This window comes from Hippichthys cyanospilos, chromosome 4 (genome assembly GCF_059441005.1).
Source record: "Hippichthys cyanospilos isolate Australia breed blue-spotted pipefish chromosome 4, RoL_Hcya_1.0, whole genome shotgun sequence".
NCBI lineage: Eukaryota > Metazoa > Chordata > Actinopteri > Syngnathiformes > Syngnathidae > Hippichthys > Hippichthys cyanospilos.
Window position 1 is genome coordinate 9,400,696 of NC_142372.1, and position 18,880 is coordinate 9,419,575.

Here is an 18,880-nt window from a genome sequence, read left to right on the forward strand (position 1 = left end):
GATCTAGGAGACGGAACAGAGGTAGTGTGCATTTTTTAAATTATAAGAAGAAGAGACAAGAACAAAAGAATTGAACTTTGAGGACTTTTGGGGGTGGGTGGGGGGGCGCCAGCTAAGCAGGTCACATAGATGGTCGGTCCACAGAGCCGCCCGGACCATGAATGCTCAGCTGTCGATGGAAAATATAGGCGAGCTGCACGGCCATGACTCTGTGAGCAGCCACGGGGAGCTGCTGAGCGGCCACAGCCCGCACTCTCGTCCGAGTCCGCGGGGGCTGAGCCACCGCGCCATGGGTATGGCGACACTCCTGGACGGCGGAGACTATCACCACCACCACCCGGGACACCTGCACCCTGCCATCAGCATGTGCGAAGCCCCCGGCATGAGCGCGAGCAGCACCTACACCACCCTGACCCCCCTGCAGCCCTTGCCCCCCATCTCCACCGTGTCCGACAAGTTCTCCCCGCACCACCACCACCACCACCCGCACTCGCATCCCCATCACCCGCATCCGCACCAGAGAATCCCGGGCAACGTCAGCGGCAGCTTCACGCTCATGCGCGAGGACCGCAGCCTGGCTCCCATGAACACTCTCTACCCCGCCTACCACCACAAGGACCCCTGCATGGGCCAGAGTCTCTCCCCGCTGTCCGGCTCCGGTCTGGCGGGCATCCACAGCAGCCAAGCCGGCCTGCCGCCTTACGCCCACCCCGGCGCCGCCGCCATGCCCGGGGAGAAGATGCTGACGCCCAGCGGCTTCGAGGCCCACCACCCGGCCATGCTGGGCCGCCACGCCGAACAGCACATGAGCTCGACGGCGGGGATGGTGCAACTCAACGGCCTGCACCACCATCCGCACGCCCACCTCTCAGCGCAGGGCCACGGGCAGGGGCTAGGAGGCGGCCGGGAGCAGGCCACCGCGCTCGGCCAGCAAGGAGCCATCAACGGCGGCGCTGGAGGAGGAGGAGGCGGCGGCGGAGGAGGCCAGATGGAGGAGGTGAATACCAAAGAGGTGGCGCAGAGGATCACCACGGAGCTCAAGCGCTACAGTATCCCCCAAGCCATCTTCGCCCAGCGGGTCCTGTGTCGCTCCCAGGGGACCCTGTCCGACCTGCTGAGGAACCCCAAACCGTGGTCCAAGCTCAAGTCGGGCAGGGAGACCTTCCGCCGCATGTGGAAGTGGCTGCAGGAGCCTGAGTTCCAGCGCATGAGTGCGCTCAGGCTCGCAGGTGAGCGAAGCCTCGGTAAAGCTACATTTTATTCTATTTTCATTACAGCTGCATGCATGCGTCTCTCACCAGCATTCGCTCTCAAGGCTACTTTAATATTGAAAACAATCAATAAGAAACTCGAGAGGGAATTCAAACTCCAGGGTTTTTTTTTATTTTGCCCTAATCACATGGCGTGATTTATTTTGGCTTATTTCCATCTGCGTCGAGTCGTTTGTGCCTGCATTCCAATTCACGCAATTATCGGCCATTATGACTTTGATTTATTAAAGTGCATGTTGATTGTATATTCTTTTTTTTTTTTTTTTACATAACATCATGTAGTCTTCGGTGTTAGTGTTGCTTAAAGTGAAATAAATGCAAGACAATCGAATGTGTGTGTGTGTGTGTGTGTATACACGAAAGAGAGGCCTGTTATAATATTTTATTTTTTTTTATTTAGTTGTGGCTGGTGTTTGTGTACATGTTCTTTTTTTGGTGTCGTTTTACCTCACAATATCGACCCCGTGCTTCTGTATCCTAAGTCGATCCTTGGAACAGTCGTTAGTATATTTATTTTGGTGTACATGCGACCGAGCAGCAGCTCCTTCGTTTCTGGCCTAGTTGTAAACACACATTTACAACAGGCCTTTGTGTATGTGCATGGTGATTTGTATCCCTTCTTAAATGGCACTTTATTGTTTACCAATGCACTGCAGTTCACTAGTGGTTATGTTTATTTATTCCCGGCTGGGGTGCGTGTTGTTTTCCCCCTCTCTAATTAACTGATAGACCTTTGTATTAGTTTGTCCCTGTGGTAGTCAGGAGTCAATTAAGGCACGCGCGCACACACGCACGCACGCATACTCTCTCTCTCTCTCTCTCTCTCTCTCTCTCTCTCTCTCTCTCTCTCTCTCTCTCTCTCTCTCTCTCTCTCTCGCTCTTTCTCTGCACACCCACAATGACCCATAAGATTAATAAGATGATTTTTCTTCCTATGGTTTATGAGGCAAATCGATTTGTGTATGCAATTGTGTGTGAATGTGTGTGTGTGTGTGTGTGTTTTGCTTTGTTTTGGTTAAAAATTAGGATGAATCTGCATACTGGATTGAAAGTACGCGCACGCGTGTGCATGCGTGACGACTTCGTGCGTGTATGTAATCGTATTTGATTCATTCTCAAGCCTGCTGTTCTTTGGTGTGTGTTTGTGAGAACTTTATGGATATACAATTTAAAAAAAAAAAGGAAACGCATTTAAATGTGCGTTATTTTGTGTGGAAATTATTGTTTAGTTGTTATATAGTTCATTATTTTGATTACGATAGAAAAAAAACCCTTAAATCACAATTTAATTAAATCACATTTTCAAATATGATTTAATTGCTGTATTAGTCGACTATAGAGGAATTATGTTTTTTTTTTTTTTTTGGAGTGTGTGTGTGATCACGACGGAAGAAAGCAATTTTAGACATTTTTAAAAGCTGCACAGATGATGTACACTTCAAAATAGTAACAGTATTTTGGTAGAGAGGTTCAAAATGAAAAGGAGTGCCAGACAATTTTAAAAATGATAATTAAAAACAAAATGGCAATGATACAGTTACGGATGGGTGTGTGTGCTGCGTGTGTATGCTTAGTATATGAATCTGTGTGTAGTGATTGTGTGCGCACGAGAGAATTTTTGAGAAACAACGTGGTGAAGTGGATGTGATTTTCTTATTGATTTTAGATCTGAAATTAATCTCGGGCCTTTTCTCATTCCCCCCTGTACAATTCTACACTCTGCATTCAAAATTGCAGAAAAGAATCAACTAGAATAGAAAAACATGAACGAATAATTTACATATTCGTAATTATATCAAATAATGTACAACTTTCTGTCCAACATTTAGCCATAGTCTGCCTGTTAAATAATACGTTCTGTACCAAAAAGACGGTTATGTAAAATCCCTGTTTATAACCCACACTAAATTAATGATCAAATAGAATGCAACAATTGAATAATAACGGTTTATTATTCTAGTATATATATATATATATATATATATATATATATATATATATATATATATATATATATATATATATATATATATATATATATACCTTTCTTATTCTTGTTGTCTCCACATTAGAACTGTTATCGCTGTTGCTAATAATGATTAGCTGAGAGCAGTCACAGCGAGTTTATGTGTGTGTATGTGTGTGCGTGCGAGCGTGCGTGCGCGCGCGCGCGTGTGTTTGTTTCGATCTGAGGTCCATGCCTGCGTGGCCTTCACTGCTGTTGATCTATTATAGCAGTTAATGTTTAGCCAAATTGGGGGCAGACATTTCTAATCACAGTAATATAAATATATATCAAATGTAAAATCACATATTAGAGAGTAGTGTCTTTAGTGTGAAAGTGCTTTCACACGGACAAACAGATGCTTGTTTAGCATTATGTGTGCTACCCAAGTCTGCCCCCTCCTGGTCTAGGCCATCTCTCGCTAAATGGGAGAAGTGACCCTTTCAAAACCAAGCACGTAACCAGCCGAGCTCCTTCCTCTATTGAGGGTCTGTGTGGTGTGGGCAACATGACGGTGTGTTAGAGATTACAAAATCTGCAACTCACTCCAGAGGTTCTTGATTCCGCTTCTCGGCCTTCTTGTCTGTGTTGAGATAGCCCATTACGATGGTTCGCTATTTATATTTGAGAACATGGATGTTGCGTGCATTGTATACTGACTCGTGCATAGATGTTAATGTCAGTGGAGATATAGTTGACAGTTTCAAGCCTTTCGTTGAGTGTTTTCAGAACCATGGACAGCGCCCATTGTTGCCTGACGGTCTCCACTGTCTGCTGTTAACCAGCATTCTATTAGTCAAAAAGCCCAGCTCCCATGTAACCTGTTTGTTTGTTTGTTTGTTTGTTTAAGTTAAAATCCTAATATACTGTTTTTAAAATGTACTTAACCTCTTTTGATCTTCGCTTATTTTAGTCACCGAGAGTTACCATAATGGCAAATTTCCCACAGGCATCAATAAATCAATGACATTGCAGTGAATTCTCAAAAATGACATGAGTGAACTGTGAATGGGATTTTTTTCTGCCTTGCACGTCCATTTATGTTCAAATGTAATGAATTTCAACCTGCCTGTAAGGTCAAAAAAGTCAAGTTTGATGTTGTTATGTCATTCTAGTAATGGTGGGGAATTGCATCATTCTGAGATGTTTAGCTAAATTATCTACATGACTGCTGACTCATTTCAATACTTCATTATCAGATAGTTACAGTGCATGACGTTATTGCCAGCAACCTCACTGGACATGTGTGGCAATAAAAATTACAGAGAGGAGAATTTTTAGTTCATTTCTTACTACAGAGCAGAGAAATAGAGCATTGGACAAATTTAATCTGTCATATTAAATACACTAAACAAATAACAGATTAAAATATACAGGGGTGTCAGTTAAACAGATGAATTGATGTTAATTAATTACAGTCCGGGCGGCTCGATGATGCTGTGGTTAGCACGTCCACCTCACAATTCAGGGATCCAAATCCACCTCGCACCGGCTTTCTCGTGTGGTTTGCATGTTCCCCCCAAGCCTGCATGGGTTCTCTCCAGGCACTCCTGGTTCCTCCCACACGCCAAAAACTGCATTTATGGCAGGTCTATTGGACATACTAAATTGTTCTTAGGTGCGATTGGGTGCATGAATTGTTGTTCATCTCTGTGTGCCCTGCAATTGGCTGGCAACCAGTTCAAGATGTCCCCTGCCTACTACCCAAATTCAGTTGGGATAGGCACCAGCAAGAATGTGACCCTTGTGAGGATTAGCGGCTCTAGAAAATGGATGGATAATTATAGTCAGATTTAAAGCATTATTTTTAAAATCACATTAATTGAATTTTTAATCCCTAACGTTTGTCTTTCTGTGTGATGATTAGAACCATTTTTATGCATCGGGCTTCTTGTGCTTGAGTTGTTGGGGATTGGAAAACAAAGGTCAATCACACTCTGAAGTGGATATTGATTGGCTGTTATTGTGTTTGGCATAACCTGATATGCTCCTGTTGTGGGTGGGAGAGCACGCTCAGAAGCAGAAGGAAGACATGAAAGTGAAGAAGCATTGGAGAGATGTCGGTTCGATGAATTTAACCTTAAAAAAACCACGAGTGATGTGCTTTTTTTGTAAAAAAGAAACTTGCTTGGCAAAGAAGCAGCTCGATTTTAGCCCACCACATAAATGCAAAGCACCCAGCTGAAGCCACAGCTAATGACAGCAACATAGACACTAAAGTAGTGAAACAAAGCAAAGATCTTTGCCCAACTAAACTTAATAACAGCCTACATTTGAGTAAGTCTGTAATATTCAGGGTGGATAATGTTTTTGGAACAAAAAAACAGCATTCCTTCTGATGGCAGACACTAAAGTTGCAGCCAGCACTTAAATAAAAATGTTTTGTTTTGTTTTGTTTTGTTTTTGCAACAGTGTAATAAGATTCCCATTTTACCTGAAAGTAAGACCATCTCTCTTCTTCTCCGGTGGAGCACATGCTTGGGGTCAGAAGTCTTCTTAGGCAATGTCTGGTTGGTGAAAAGTGGTTATTACAGTTTAAAAGTGCTCAGCTACAGTATACACATTTTATCTTCTAAAATTAGTCCACAGTTTCACATCCTTGGCCTGTGGTTATAAACCACACTTTAGTCAGACTCTTTGGTTGTCTGTTAGAGGTGCAAGTAAGAAAGAATGAACAAGATTTAAATGAAAATCTTTATACTTCGCACTTACCGTGTGATATAAAATTGGTAACGAATAACAAAATCACCTGTTTTCTAACACAATAATGCTCACTGAAGTCTCTAAAGAAATGTCTAAACATTATAAAAAAAAAAATCTAAACATTATATAACACATAATAAGGGGATTTCTAGTATTGAACATCAATAACAGTAAACAAAATGGATTGCAGAGCAGCAAGTCTGTATTTATTTTAGAAATAATTACAAATTCTGCTTAGTCTACAAAACTTTTGTTTTCTTTCAAATTAACACCTTTATTGTCAGCCCAGTTGAGATTGCTTTTTGGCTGATATAGTGCTTTGAGATACTATTAGAGCCTTGAAGTTCTTGACCTGACATTCTGTTTAATAATCCCTACTGTATGTTTTCATTAAGCAAATTATTATAGTTTGGATTTTTTTGGCTTTCAGCAAACTAAGATGTTTCTATCATATTTTTTCAGAGAAAAAGGCTCACTTGAAATCTTTTCATTTTCTTTCTTTTTCAGGTTTGCCTTATATATGGATGTCACATTAAAGTTGTTTGAAATTTGACTTATTTGTTATGTTGGTTTGTTTCCTTTAATGTGCAATAATAAACCTTATAACCCTTTGTACATTATAACCTGGTGTGTCCTACATATGGCATGGCATGGTCTGCTTTGAGGTAAAAAAAAAAAATGGTAATTTTATAATCAGTGTATTTTCAGAAGCGCTGGTTAGCACAACCGCCTCATAGTGTGGAGGTCATGGGTTCGGGTTCCAAAAACATGCATTGTATGTTTATTGGCAAGGTTGGGTGTGATTGTGAGTGTGGCTGGTTGTTCGTCTGTGATTGGCTGAGAACCAATTCAGTGAAACCCGCCTACTGCCCAAAGACAGCTAGGATTGGCTCCGGTATGCCGAGATAATGGTTGGATGTATTGCCAGATCAAGACATACTAATATTTAAATTTTCCTGTCTGAACTTATAGTCATATTGGGAGATGTTTGTAACATTTGAGTAATCCTATTGTCATCCTGAGAGATGTTTTGATTGAGGCTATCGACGACTCACATCCCTGCTCCCTCTTGTCTTTACCGGCCTTTCCTCAGCGTGCAAGCGCAAGGAACAAGACCACGGCCGCGGCGAGCGGGGCAACCCGGCGGCCAAGAAACCCCGCCTGGTGTTCACGGATGTGCAGCGGCGGACCCTCCACGCCATCTTCAAGGAGAACAAGCGTCCCTCCAAAGAGTTGCAGCTGACCATCGCACAGCAGCTGGGCCTGGAGCTGGCCACCGTCAGCAACTTCTTCATGAACGCGCGCCGCCGCAGCCTGGACAAGTGGGTCGACGACGGTTCCGGCCACCCGCCCGGCCCCGGCCTCAGCGCCTGCACCAAAGCCTGAAGAAGGACCCGATGCGCGCTTCTGACCCTTACTCATGGACTTGACTCGGTGGAAAAGCTTTAAAACTGAAGAGAACCTTGCAAAGAAAAGACCTCACAATTTTGCCCTTAAATCTGTACTATATTCATATTTATAGTATCCAAAGATGAAAAAAAAACAAACCAAAGACTTCTTTTTTCTTGTTTGACCTGCTTTGACATGTTTGTGTTACACACTGCAAAAAAAACTGGCACCCGCTCTTTTTCTGTACTCACTGGTCTCTAGCTTTACGACAACCCCTGAAACCCCTTCCCATTATCACTATCTGACTCCCAAAATGGAAGTTCTAATCAGTCTGATCTACAGAGCTTCAGTGGGATTTGGCCAATCATCGTTAGAGAAATTTAAATCCTACAGGAGCTACTGGATTGTTACTTTTTCTTTTCCTGGACAATTATGGGGAGGTGAGCCCATAGCGTAGACAGCTAGCCCAAAATTCCCACCTTGGATCGTGATGTAGTGCTTTCCTTCCATTGTGCTGAAAGGTCCTTTTTAAACAAGAGAAACCAAAGCTTCGCTCATGCCGCCTACATGTCAAACGGTAGCAGTGCTATTGACCAAAGATGATATTTTGTAGTTGTTAACCTAGCCGCTGCTGCAATATTCCCAGTCACACATCCTTCTATTTAGTTGATCGGTTCAGAGTTATCTGGGGCAATTACACAAAAGTCAGCTATGTGAACGACTACACTACCATGTCGTAATGTTAGGTCATCTATCTATCAATTTTCTTTTAATAGTTATGCACCTGTGTGTTAATTTAGGGAAATTTCACAAAAGTCAATCATATGAACCACTAACAACGCTCCAACATTCCTGACCTTCTACATTCCATTTTTTTTCATTTTGCATTTATCTTATTTACTGTTGTAATATAGTTTGCATGTTCTCCCCGATCCCGTGTGGGTTTCTCCCGGGCACTTAGCGGCTTAAGAAAATAGATGGATGGACTGTTGTGATACAAAGTTGATCTTATCTAGTTTATGTGTATTGACATTAAAGTCAAGTAGGTAATCAGCATTCGTAATTGTACATCTCGAGGTTTTGTTAGTCATTCCGTTTAGGGTTCATGTCCATGCCACTACACTAATAATGGCGCAACATGCTTGTGTGTCCACCAATTCATCCATTCCTTTTCGGTGTATCCCGTTTAAGGTCCCATAAGGTAATACAACGGTACCAAAGCCCACTATGTCAACCACTACATTACCTATTTTGCAATTGTGTTACTACATCCACCTCATTTTATTCATTTGTTCTGTCCAGGGTTAGAAATTGAAGTTTGCATGGTTGACATACCATAGGGTTATTTGCATGCATGTTAACTATGTGAAACACTACATTAAAATGACGGCAACATTCTTAATCATCTTAATTATCATGCTTGGTGCCAGATTAGGATCTGGAGCAAATGCAAGGTGACATAAAGTATAGGGTTATTGTTTCAAAGTCCACAATGTGAACCACCGCACTACAACATTTGTTGCGCAACATTCGTTATCATTCATTTTTTTATGTTTTGAATTTATTCGGGTCAGAGTCATATCAGAATTTGCAGTCTGCACAACTGATGTGTATGGTAAATATGTATGTAAAACAACTATGTGAATCACTACACTATCATTGCCACAACATTCCGAATCCTGCATTGCCTCTGCAACACTTTGAGTGTCAGGTCAACTGGATTATACATCAGTTGTCATATAAAGTTGTATGAAATACCAGTATGTGAAACACTGTGCTACCAACGGCACAACATTCCTAATCATCCATTGTTTATATTTTTGTTTTTTAGAGTATATTCTGTTCAGGGTCAAGGCAGGAACCGAAGTCAATCCCAGCTCACCTTTAACCAAAGAAAAATCTATGTAAACCACTACACTAGCAGTGGCTTTACAGCCACAATCATACCTGAATAAGTTAGCATGAGTCAAGCGTCAAACTTTTTGCCTTACAGATGCCTTGTTAATCAGTTGTACCTTTACAGCAAGCGGCGTGAATGTTCCTGTTAATGCTCGCTGTGAAGGCCAATCAAAACGCGTTGTCACTGTGAGCCAAATAGTGTTTTGCTTTTATTTATTGTATTGATTTGTGTGTCCATCAAACGTGTCAGGTGGAGAAGATCAATGGTCCAATCACCTTCCTTTCTCCCTTCCTCCAACAATCCAAAGCCTGGCAAGCTATGCATTTCAGCACAAGGAGAAAAGCACTACACAGGGGGAAGCGTAGCATGTTTGATAAATTAGCCGGGCCCCTTGTCATCCTCCTCCTCCGTTTTTTTTCCTCAAGGCCACAGTTAGCAGCTCTACATTTATCAGAAGGAGCAGGAAAAGAAAGAGACGCTTCCTTACCCAACAAAACAATGTGTCACCTGCTGATGTTTTCTAGTGTGAAACCAAAGATGCTACCTCACTCAAGTTCCATATGTGATTTCTATCACTTTGACGATACCAAAGATAACCAAAGATGTGTTGTTGTTGCTTTTTTGTTTTCTTTTTCAATGCACGGCCTCTGTGAGTGGTGGTAAAAAATGATGTTGTAACCCCCCGCCCCACTCCCTCCCCATCTTTCCTAAATGCACTCTTGCTCTCGATTCTTGCTCTCTCGATAGCCACGCTGATGTAGTAAAATATTCAGTCGTTGCCCGATAGAAAGGAAATGCATTCAAATTTGTAGTGTTTGGAAATGGAGTTTGGAAATGTTTCTTTTCTTTTGGAAAGAACTGTACATATCCAGGGGTTAATGGGGTTTCAAATTTCTCCAGTATTTGGCACTGGACATAAAAGCTGCAGAGAAAATAATTAAAAGCGAGTCTTTGATAAAGATCAAACACAGTGGAACCTCTAATGTTAAACCAAACTCTTCAAAATCATTAACGTCAAAGAATATTGTTGTATTTTAAAAGTGGAAAAAATGGAGTAAAGCAGGTTTACTTTTTTTAACTACAGGGTGAGCTCTACAGAAGTGTGAAGCTGCCAATCTGGAGTAAACATTTTTGATTAGCGCTTACAGATATGTTTATGTACATTTTTGAATGTATTTACAAGTGTGTTCAAATTTATGTTTTTTAATCAATTCAGACGTTTTTTTTTTAAACATTTGAACATATTTACAAACAAGTTCAAATTAACCTCCAAATATGAAAACAAACGTACTTGTAGTCTAAATGCTAAAATGAGATTTTTTTTTTCCCATAAGGCTTTAGGCATTACTCATCTAGACCCTATGGCAATTTGGGAACAAATGCTATGTTTGTTCATATTTTGTTCATATGTTTCATATGTTTGTTCATATGTTGTACATATTTGCAAGTATGTCCAAAGCTATTAGAAAGTATGTCAAAATAGAATTGAAAGTATGTTTGAACATACTTAGAAATATTTTCAGACATATTTGAAAATATGTCCAATCACACTTGCAAATACGTCCGAATATACACATAGGCTAAATCCTGAAACCATAGGAATTTGTTTGAGTTTAAGTACAAACAAACAAGTCTGCTGGTCAAAATTATTTACTGTATATTGGCAACACAATGCTTCTGTACATATCAACTCATGAAATATACAAATATTTTTTTAAACTCTTTATCTGATAAAATCCTGACATTTTAATTATTAAAAAAAAAACGTGCAATATAACTTTCTTAACATATTGTTATGTTGCCAAACAGCCAAAGAAAAAAATAACACTTAAATCAAGCAAAATACTTAAATAGCACACAAAAAGTTATGTAAAAACGGTCTAAGTTTTCTTTTTTATTAAACAAACATAAGACTTTGATACGACAGAACTGTACTTATGTAGGGACTCTTTTGCATACCGCTAACTATAGCTTGTTTACCACTAGTGGTACTTTATCAACACAATAGAGTCCTAGTCAGGTCTTTTGCCTAACTGTTGGTCAAATTCCAACTTTGAACATTAAAGGTTCCACTGTACCTGCTCCTAACCTCTGCCCTGTTTCTTGCTGGTTGCCCCAGCAGACCACCATCATTTTCATCCTCATCCTGCTACTGACAGCATCATAATCCTCCACCGCCTCCTCATTCACACTCCCAGGACGAGTGCCTTGCTTGAACCAAAGTGTTGAACCACTCTTGACCTCTTTTCTCTCCTTTGACTTACCTCAAGCCCGTCGAAGGGCCACCACTCCCCAAAGAAACCTCGCCCCCCCTGTTTTTGATTTTGTTTCAAATCACACTGTGGTGCTTTTTATCGCCAGCGCATGCAATGAAAACATACCAAAGCAACGTACCCAAACATCCTTCCCTTCCTCTTTGTCACACCCTTTTTCTCTCACTCTGGCCGTGCATGTCTTCTCCAAAATGTCTCCAAATACCTCATAGTTACAATTCCTTTGCGTACTTTCAGCGACCGAGTATAACCGTTTTCCCATTATTTTTTTGTTGGTGTTTTTTTTAAAGAAGCGTTTCAGGGTTGATGTATATTGATTGGCGGGAGAAGCATATTTTTGGTCATATTTGAGCCATTGAGAACTAATGCGTGCTAACTCCTTTTTTAGGGGAAGAAGGGGTCTACCCAATGACAACAAAAGGTTTGGTGCCAATTAGGTCGATAGGACATATACCAAATATATCAATATTTCATAAAAGATTATGCCTAACATCCAGTTCACTTAGTCTAAATGTTATAACCTTTACATTTGAACCCATTTGAAAGTACATTAGAATTCATTACAAGTATGTTTAAACGTATTTGCAAATACATATGCTTATGCAAAAATACGTTCGAAGATATTTGCAAGCACATTTAAATGACTTGAAGTCTGTTCAAAAGTTGATATTTTGTCGCTCAAACGTGACTGCCAGTCAAAATTGTTTACTCCAGCGTTCTGTGCAGATGCACTGGTGCTCCGTGCGATAATGGACTACATGGACTAATGGAACTACACCAATGTTTTTTTCTCTCTCATTTCAAAACTTCATCTACTAATGACAAAAAAATGAGTCAGATCACTAAAGTTCTCAGTGGCTCAGTTATGATGGTTAACTATTGCTTTTTTTAACAGGGTAAAACCAACAGCTGTGATGTTGTGTTCAAAAGTCCGTCCCACCCTTATTTTCTCTACTGTGTTGTGGATTCTTCTTATTTTTTCTTCTTCCTCAACCAATCGTTCAATTTAATTTATGCATTTGTAGAAATTATAGATTTGTATATAGTAGGGGGAAAAAAGCAAAGACAAAAAAGTTTTATGTTACAGCGTTGCGTTTGTGAGGCATTTCCTTGTGTTTTAAACACTGCCACTCCCCTCCCAAAACAGAACTTTGTTGAAGTGTTTGTACGTGTGTGTTTTCTATTGTTTTTAAATGGGTATTACAATACTGCACATCCAAAGATTTTTAAAACAAACCAAAAAATGGCGAAAAATATGTATAATGTTGAAAAGCACTGGCATTCGTGAAGTAGACGTTTTATTTTTATTTTTTTATTTGCCATTCTCACGGGTATAGAATGTAGAAGGCGTAGTCGTGTGGGGGAATCTCCTGTCCAAAATGTACAATCTGCTGAAAAAAAGAGGGCTGCAAGTCCTGCCCACTTTGCTGCCTTCATGTACACATGCGAGTGGTGGGTGCAGTGGGGGCCAGGCAGCCGGTCTGCCAGGAGAGGGCGCTGTGTCACGGATTTTTTATTTTTTTTTAATTATAGTTTTTATGTTTTGCTTTCTTCTCTTTTCTTTTTCAACAGCCGTGGCCCTGCTGCCTTGCCTCAACACGTATCTGTTTTTTAGGTACGCACGTACTTGTGTCATGAATATGAGCAAAGTCTAATAAAAGTGCAAAAAAGCTAATCCAAGGAATCAGTGCGCAAGTGTGTGTGGGTTTGATGTGATATTCGTATTATTTATTTTATTTTTTAAGTGTCTACTGCATACTGTTGGCAGTATGATGTCCTCAATTGTCATGCCAAAGACTTAAAAGGTTATCACTTGGGTTGTAAATTGTAAAGTTTCCATGGGAATAAACTGGAGATGTGCTAAATTTACAGGGGACATTTGTCATATTTTACAGAATAATCTCGATTTTATGCAAATATGATATTGATTCTACACCCCATGCATGCACCAGTGCTTGAAAATGAAAAATATAAGATAAATTTAATTTAATAAATTTCTCCTCTTTAAAATCAAATGTTTTCGTTGTCATAAAATATCAATGTAAATTAATGATCCTAAGAAACGTGTTGATTATTCTGTTACTATTTCTTTATGTATTAAACGATTAAGATAAACATGATAATATAAACAATGATCTGTTGTCAGTATGTTTTAACAAGGCAGCTTGTTAAAAAAATTATATTAAAAAAAATTGTAATGAGTTTGCCAGATATAAATTATGTCAAGTGAGGGGAGACAAAATGCTCTATTTTGCTTTAATTTTTGTTTTTTGAAATTATTTATGTATGACTAATCTTAATGATTTGGCAGTAAAATTGTTTACTTCACTGATACTCACTTTTCTTTCCTGATTGGTCGGGAAAAGTTGCATGGTTTTATGATCAGAGAGGTACTTGGCATTCACTTAGAATGTTCTTAATGGTTCAAAATATGGTTCTTTAAATCTTTCCTATAGTGTTTTTTTTTTTCATTTGAACACAGTCCTAGTGATCAGTTTAAAAAAAAAAAAACAGTATATCAATAAACCATGTAAACTGTGTTTTGTTTTGTTTTTAACTTCTAAAACCCTCCACATTTTTTAAACTGTCCCATGGAAAAGTTTCTGGGAATGTACAACCCAAGTCGTCCTAATGCAAGAAAAATGCCAATTCTAGCCAGTTCATGATACATATAGTTCTTTAACAACACAATTAGGAAATCGGTTTTAACACAATCTAATGATGTGGAACAAGTTAAGGTTAAACAACGGGGTATTTTCATTTTCTTATTGTTGACTGTGATAATGTGAAACAGAATGACTTGAAACAATGAAGTAAAATCAACATTGTTTTTGTTTTTTTAATAACACTATATTATGTTATGCAGTCCCAAAACAGAGTTGCAGGTTGCATTATTAAGTAAAAGGCCTGTACGTGAAACAAAAAATTAGTAGATTACGTGGACCTGCATCCTCCTCAAACATGCTCTCATTTTGTCCATTGAAAGAGTTCCAATGTGATGATATGACTGTCTCAAGTCACACAAGAAATACTATATGGCGCTTAAGACAATCACAAGGATCTCTAAACATTGAGTAGCATATAATTTATACCTCACAAAGAACTGTCCTCAGAAGTGTCTTTTTTTTTTTTTTGTACAATGATTTTTGAGGAAAAGTCATAAATTTAGAGTGATGAGTCATTGTTGTGTGTCAGGGGTGAGCAATCTGCTCACAAAAAAAGGAATATTTGACTTTTTAGTAAACTATTTGGCTGAACTTCAAATATAACATTTCCAAGCTAATTGAACTTATACCGAAATTTCAGCTAAGAGCCCTGTATCATGGCATATGTGTCATTCAAGGCCCTTGACAGAATTTAATCAGGAAGTCCTACAAACAAACAGAAATAACAATAAGATGAAAACCACCCCCACCATGTGATAATAACATTTGTTTGACGGTCATACATTTGGTCTGGCCCTTTATAGCGCTTGTGTGTAAATGATTTCTTTGGACTCTTGAAGCTTTTTGAGTTTACAATGTCTGTCATAATATTTGTGTTAGTTGCACATGTTATAGTACTTGATTTGCCATATTCCCTCCCACAGAGCTTTTGCGACTGCTTTCTCAGTGCCGTGCAATATCATCTGTTGTGACTGCGAAGCAAGACAAAACAAAACAAAACAAAAAAGACAAGACTTGAGAAGCAAGTGATGATGTCACCCAGCTTTATTTCCAGTGTTCAAATATTTCACCATTTCTGTAGACACAAAAAGAAAAGTAGAGAATAAATCGTTGGTATTTGCAACTTCTGAAATCCTGCCTTTTGTGTTTATTGTGTGCTTTGTTGTAGCGTTCCTCATGTAGAGCAGACAAAGAGAATCAATAAGGCATCAAATCAGATAAGAAAGTCAAATAAAAGATGTCATGTTCGCCTTTGAGGAGAATGGGCTTGATAAATAGTCTAAATCAGTGATCAATGTTGTCTGCAGCGCGAGACATCACGGAACAGGAGTTTATATTCATTTGTGTGTATGTCTTCAGGTTATCCTGGCTTCAAGGAACAACTCTGTTAGCAATCACACCATTTGTGCTGTAAAACCTCTTGAATCTTGATTCGGAACTTTCATTCTGTGGGGACCCAGAATTTGAAAGTGGACCTAAAAAACATGTGGTAGCTATTATAGCTAATATTTAGTTATCTGTAAAGGGGGGTACTTTTCACTGGGCAAGTGTGTTTTCTTGTTTCATTGCTTTGAGGAGACAAACGTCTATTAAAACTTTCACGTTATAGGGACCTCTCAAATCTGGAAATCTTGTCGAATGAATGTAGGAGCGATTCTGAGAGTAAAACGCGACTTGTAAGCACATTTTGACCTGTGTTTTGAGTTTTTCTGTCTGCGTGGGAGAGAAGAAAACAGCGGCTAAGGGCCTGAGGGGTGGAGAAGGTGTTGCGTTATTTTTCATTCATCCACTAGAGAGAGCTACTGATCTAAGTTTAGCATTAACATCGCAGCTTCTTTGTTTTGGAATGTACTAACTTACAGGAGTTGAAGTGCACCGAATGCATGCATGTACATATGAAACACGTGTTTACATACATTTTTACACACGCTGTATTTACACAGAAAGGGAACAGTCTATGTATGTATATATTTATAGGCTGCATCCAGACTGCAAGAAATAACAAAAATAAATGCTAATCTGTCAGTGAGTAAATATATTGCTATAGCAAACGTTTATTTTTATTTGTATTTATACCTAACAAAAAGATTACCAATTATAAATATAGATCAAGTTTAACAATTGTATTCGCGATTTTGGGTGGACAGGGCAGCTAAATTAAACATATTGTGGACGGAAAATCCAGTCATTATGGGGCTGAGTAAAGGTCTCATGCCTGGAGACATTTTGGTGTACAGCACCAATAAGTCTGTTTGTGCGAACTTTGTTCCTTTATTGGATAAAGGCCCATTATCAACTGACTGTTGTTTGCAGCAATCCTGTGAACTTTGACCTTATACCCTTCCTCCCCTTTTCATCTGTTGTACCAGGTAAAGCAAGAGGCGTTGACCCTTTATGATATCAGGGGCCATTTCAGATTGTAAATCCTGTAAATCCAAGCATTTCCAAAAATGGGATTTGTGATGACCGTTTGAATGTAAGTATATAACAAATAACTAAACAAAGCTCAAACAAAGATTATTTTAAAACAAGAAGTCTCACGCTTCTTTTCTCTTCTTTATTTAAGATTGTCTACTTGGTATGAGTGTGAGTGTGAATGACTGAACAAACTGTTTATACGCTAGTCTGTCATTAATATACTGTTACATACGCATTATCTTCTATTATTACGATATGTATTTTGATAAGATGAAACTCTTGGAAGATCAAACGCAATGTCAGAAAGGCGTGCGTAAAAAGAGAAACAAACAGCACACTGTCTTAAATAGACGATCTTTGTAGCCATACGAGCCAACCACAAGCCAGAACAAAATGTTCGCCTCACGTGTGCACGTGAACGCGCTACTAAATCTCCACTCGACCAATCAGCTGACAGATTGTAGCGCAGACCCGCCCATATTTTCTCTTTGTTGTGTCCATCTCTAAATTGACGCGAGCAACGTGTTATTGCACGAATTACATGTTGGCGCTTGAAAAAAAAAGTTTTGGCGTTTGAACGCTTGATGGTTGCCATGGTTGCAATCTCACGTGGAAGAGAAAAAGGGGGAAGTGACGCTGAGAGGGGCTGTTGTTGGGACACGTGACGAAAGGTTGTGCTCATGTGTTTTGACTCCTTATGCGCATTCCGGCTCGCTCAAAATGATATGGATCATTTGACTTGAAAGCTTGAATCGACTCTTTTTGGCTCTCCGAACATGTAGTTTTGGTCATTTTGTTGAATTTGAGAGTGAAACCGAACTGTTAGTTCGGTTAAGTATTTTGTCAATTGATATATTGCAAATTGACTGTAAATAAAACATGAATAAATGGAACAGAATTTATATTCATTTATAGTCAGCTGGTATACAACTAATTTGGGGGATCAGATTGGTGCATATTAAATAGACAAGACAGTACAGTATATAGAATATATATTCTAAAAATAAAAATCACGTTTTCACAAAGTGCAATTTCATATGACATTTTGTGTGATAAAATATTCAGGACCAAGCAAACTCGAGCCCAGAGGGCCACATTTGACTTAAGAAAATGAATCAGATGGATCCAACATCTTATTGATTAATTAGGTTAAGAAATTAACACATACAAATATTTATTTTTCAATTTAGATGCTCACGTATACTCATTTGTAAACGATGGCTTGTAATCAAGCACTTTAAAAAAATAATATAAAAAAATATTGTTACTTCTATGTATGTTTTGAAAATGTGATCAATGTTTTGTATAATTTAAATGTGGTCATTTTCAAAATTTCTTATAACTTATAATGGATGCTATTGTAATTAGTTTACCAGTTTTAAAAATATTGACATTATTTAATTGTACTATTGTATTGTATTGCTATAGAAGCTTTGTTCTTTTGTGCCAGTTCGTTTGCGAAAACCCATCACTAGTTTTGACAAGCCGAGGAGGGAGGGACTGTAGGAGTGTGTGTTGAGGAGGAGGAGGAGGAGGAGGAGGAAGAAGAGGGGGCCAGACTGTAATAAGCATCACGACTAGGCAGACTGACGGTGTTTCTTTCATCCGTACTTGGTTCGCTAAGTCGTCCGTTTAGCAAGTCGACTGGCTCGCCAGCTTTTGGTCGCGAATGAAACGTTAGCTTCAGCCCTAGCGAAGTCGTGCCATCTTTTTATACGCGTTGTTGTTGTTGTTGTGAAGGGGAGGAAAAGTTTTGAAATGAGGAGTCAACAGCAGCCAAGTCGATGGGGACCAACGAAGAAGACGCGCTGATCACGTACGAGTCGTAGTTGAAGTTAGCTAGCTGTGTTACGATTAAGTGATGGCTCAGGTGGCCGAATTTAAAAGGGTGCTGTCACTATAGGCCAGCTCGCTTGTTTGTTTAACAAAAGGGGCTGCCGTTGAAAGAAAGCTACTTGGCGACCACCAGTCCGTTATTACCCCGAGCGAGGCACGGTTGCTCGTCGTGGGGCTCGCAGGTGTCTTTTGAACAAAATGGCAGAGTACAGTAGCATGCTAACAAAGCGACGCTTTGTAGCGGGATAGTGCCAAGCCAGCCCCAGCCAGCTGGCATCGCAAAGGTGGTTGTTCACGCCGAGCTTCGTGGGCTACTGTTTGCTGTCGAAAGAAGGGCGAGGGGAGAAGACCCAAGCCAGCCTGATGACACTGGACAACATGAAGCCCGAGAGAGGTAGGTTGAACACCTTCAAAATGGA

The 18,880-nt window shown here is 39.7% G+C and overlaps 2 protein-coding genes across 4 annotated transcripts in view; both read left to right on the forward strand.

Moving 5' to 3' along the window:
• Positions 1-157: 157 nt before the first annotated feature.
• onecut1 (one cut homeobox 1) lies at positions 158-13,221 on the forward strand. 2 transcript variants are annotated; one of them, XM_088414014.1, is made up of 2 exons: positions 158-1,244; positions 7,073-13,221. In XM_088414014.1, exons 1-2 carry the CDS (start codon positions 158-160, stop codon positions 7,363-7,365), a joined length of 1,380 nt encoding a protein of 459 aa, XP_088270140.1. In that variant the 3' UTR covers positions 7,366-13,221. The 2 variants fall into 2 exon arrangements, with proteins under 2 accessions (XP_088270140.1, XP_088270139.1); XM_088414013.1 differs by having other exon boundaries at positions 158-1,229.
• Positions 13,222-18,184: 4,963 nt separating this feature from the next.
• atosa (atos homolog A) overlaps positions 18,185-18,880 on the forward strand; it is a 33,417-nt gene continuing 32,721 nt past the window's right edge. For both annotated transcript variants that reach the window (XR_015865458.1, XM_088413719.1), the window contains exon 1: positions 18,185-18,855. Coding sequence is in view for 1 of the 2 variants with exons in the window: in XM_088413719.1 (XP_088269845.1) it covers positions 18,825-18,855 (31 nt within the window). In the remaining variant the exon portion in view is untranslated. The remainder of the gene's footprint in view (positions 18,856-18,880) is intronic.

Bases quoted from the DNA above. Each gene is read 5' to 3' on its own strand.
- onecut1 (XM_088414014.1), top strand. From the start codon at position 158: ATGAATGCTCAGCTGTCGATGGAAAATATAGGCGAGCTGCACGGCCAT. The intron at 1,245-7,072 runs GTAAAGCTACAT...GCCTTTCCTCAG, and splicing joins CGCAGGTGAGCGAAGCCTCG to CGTGCAAGCGCAAGGAACAA.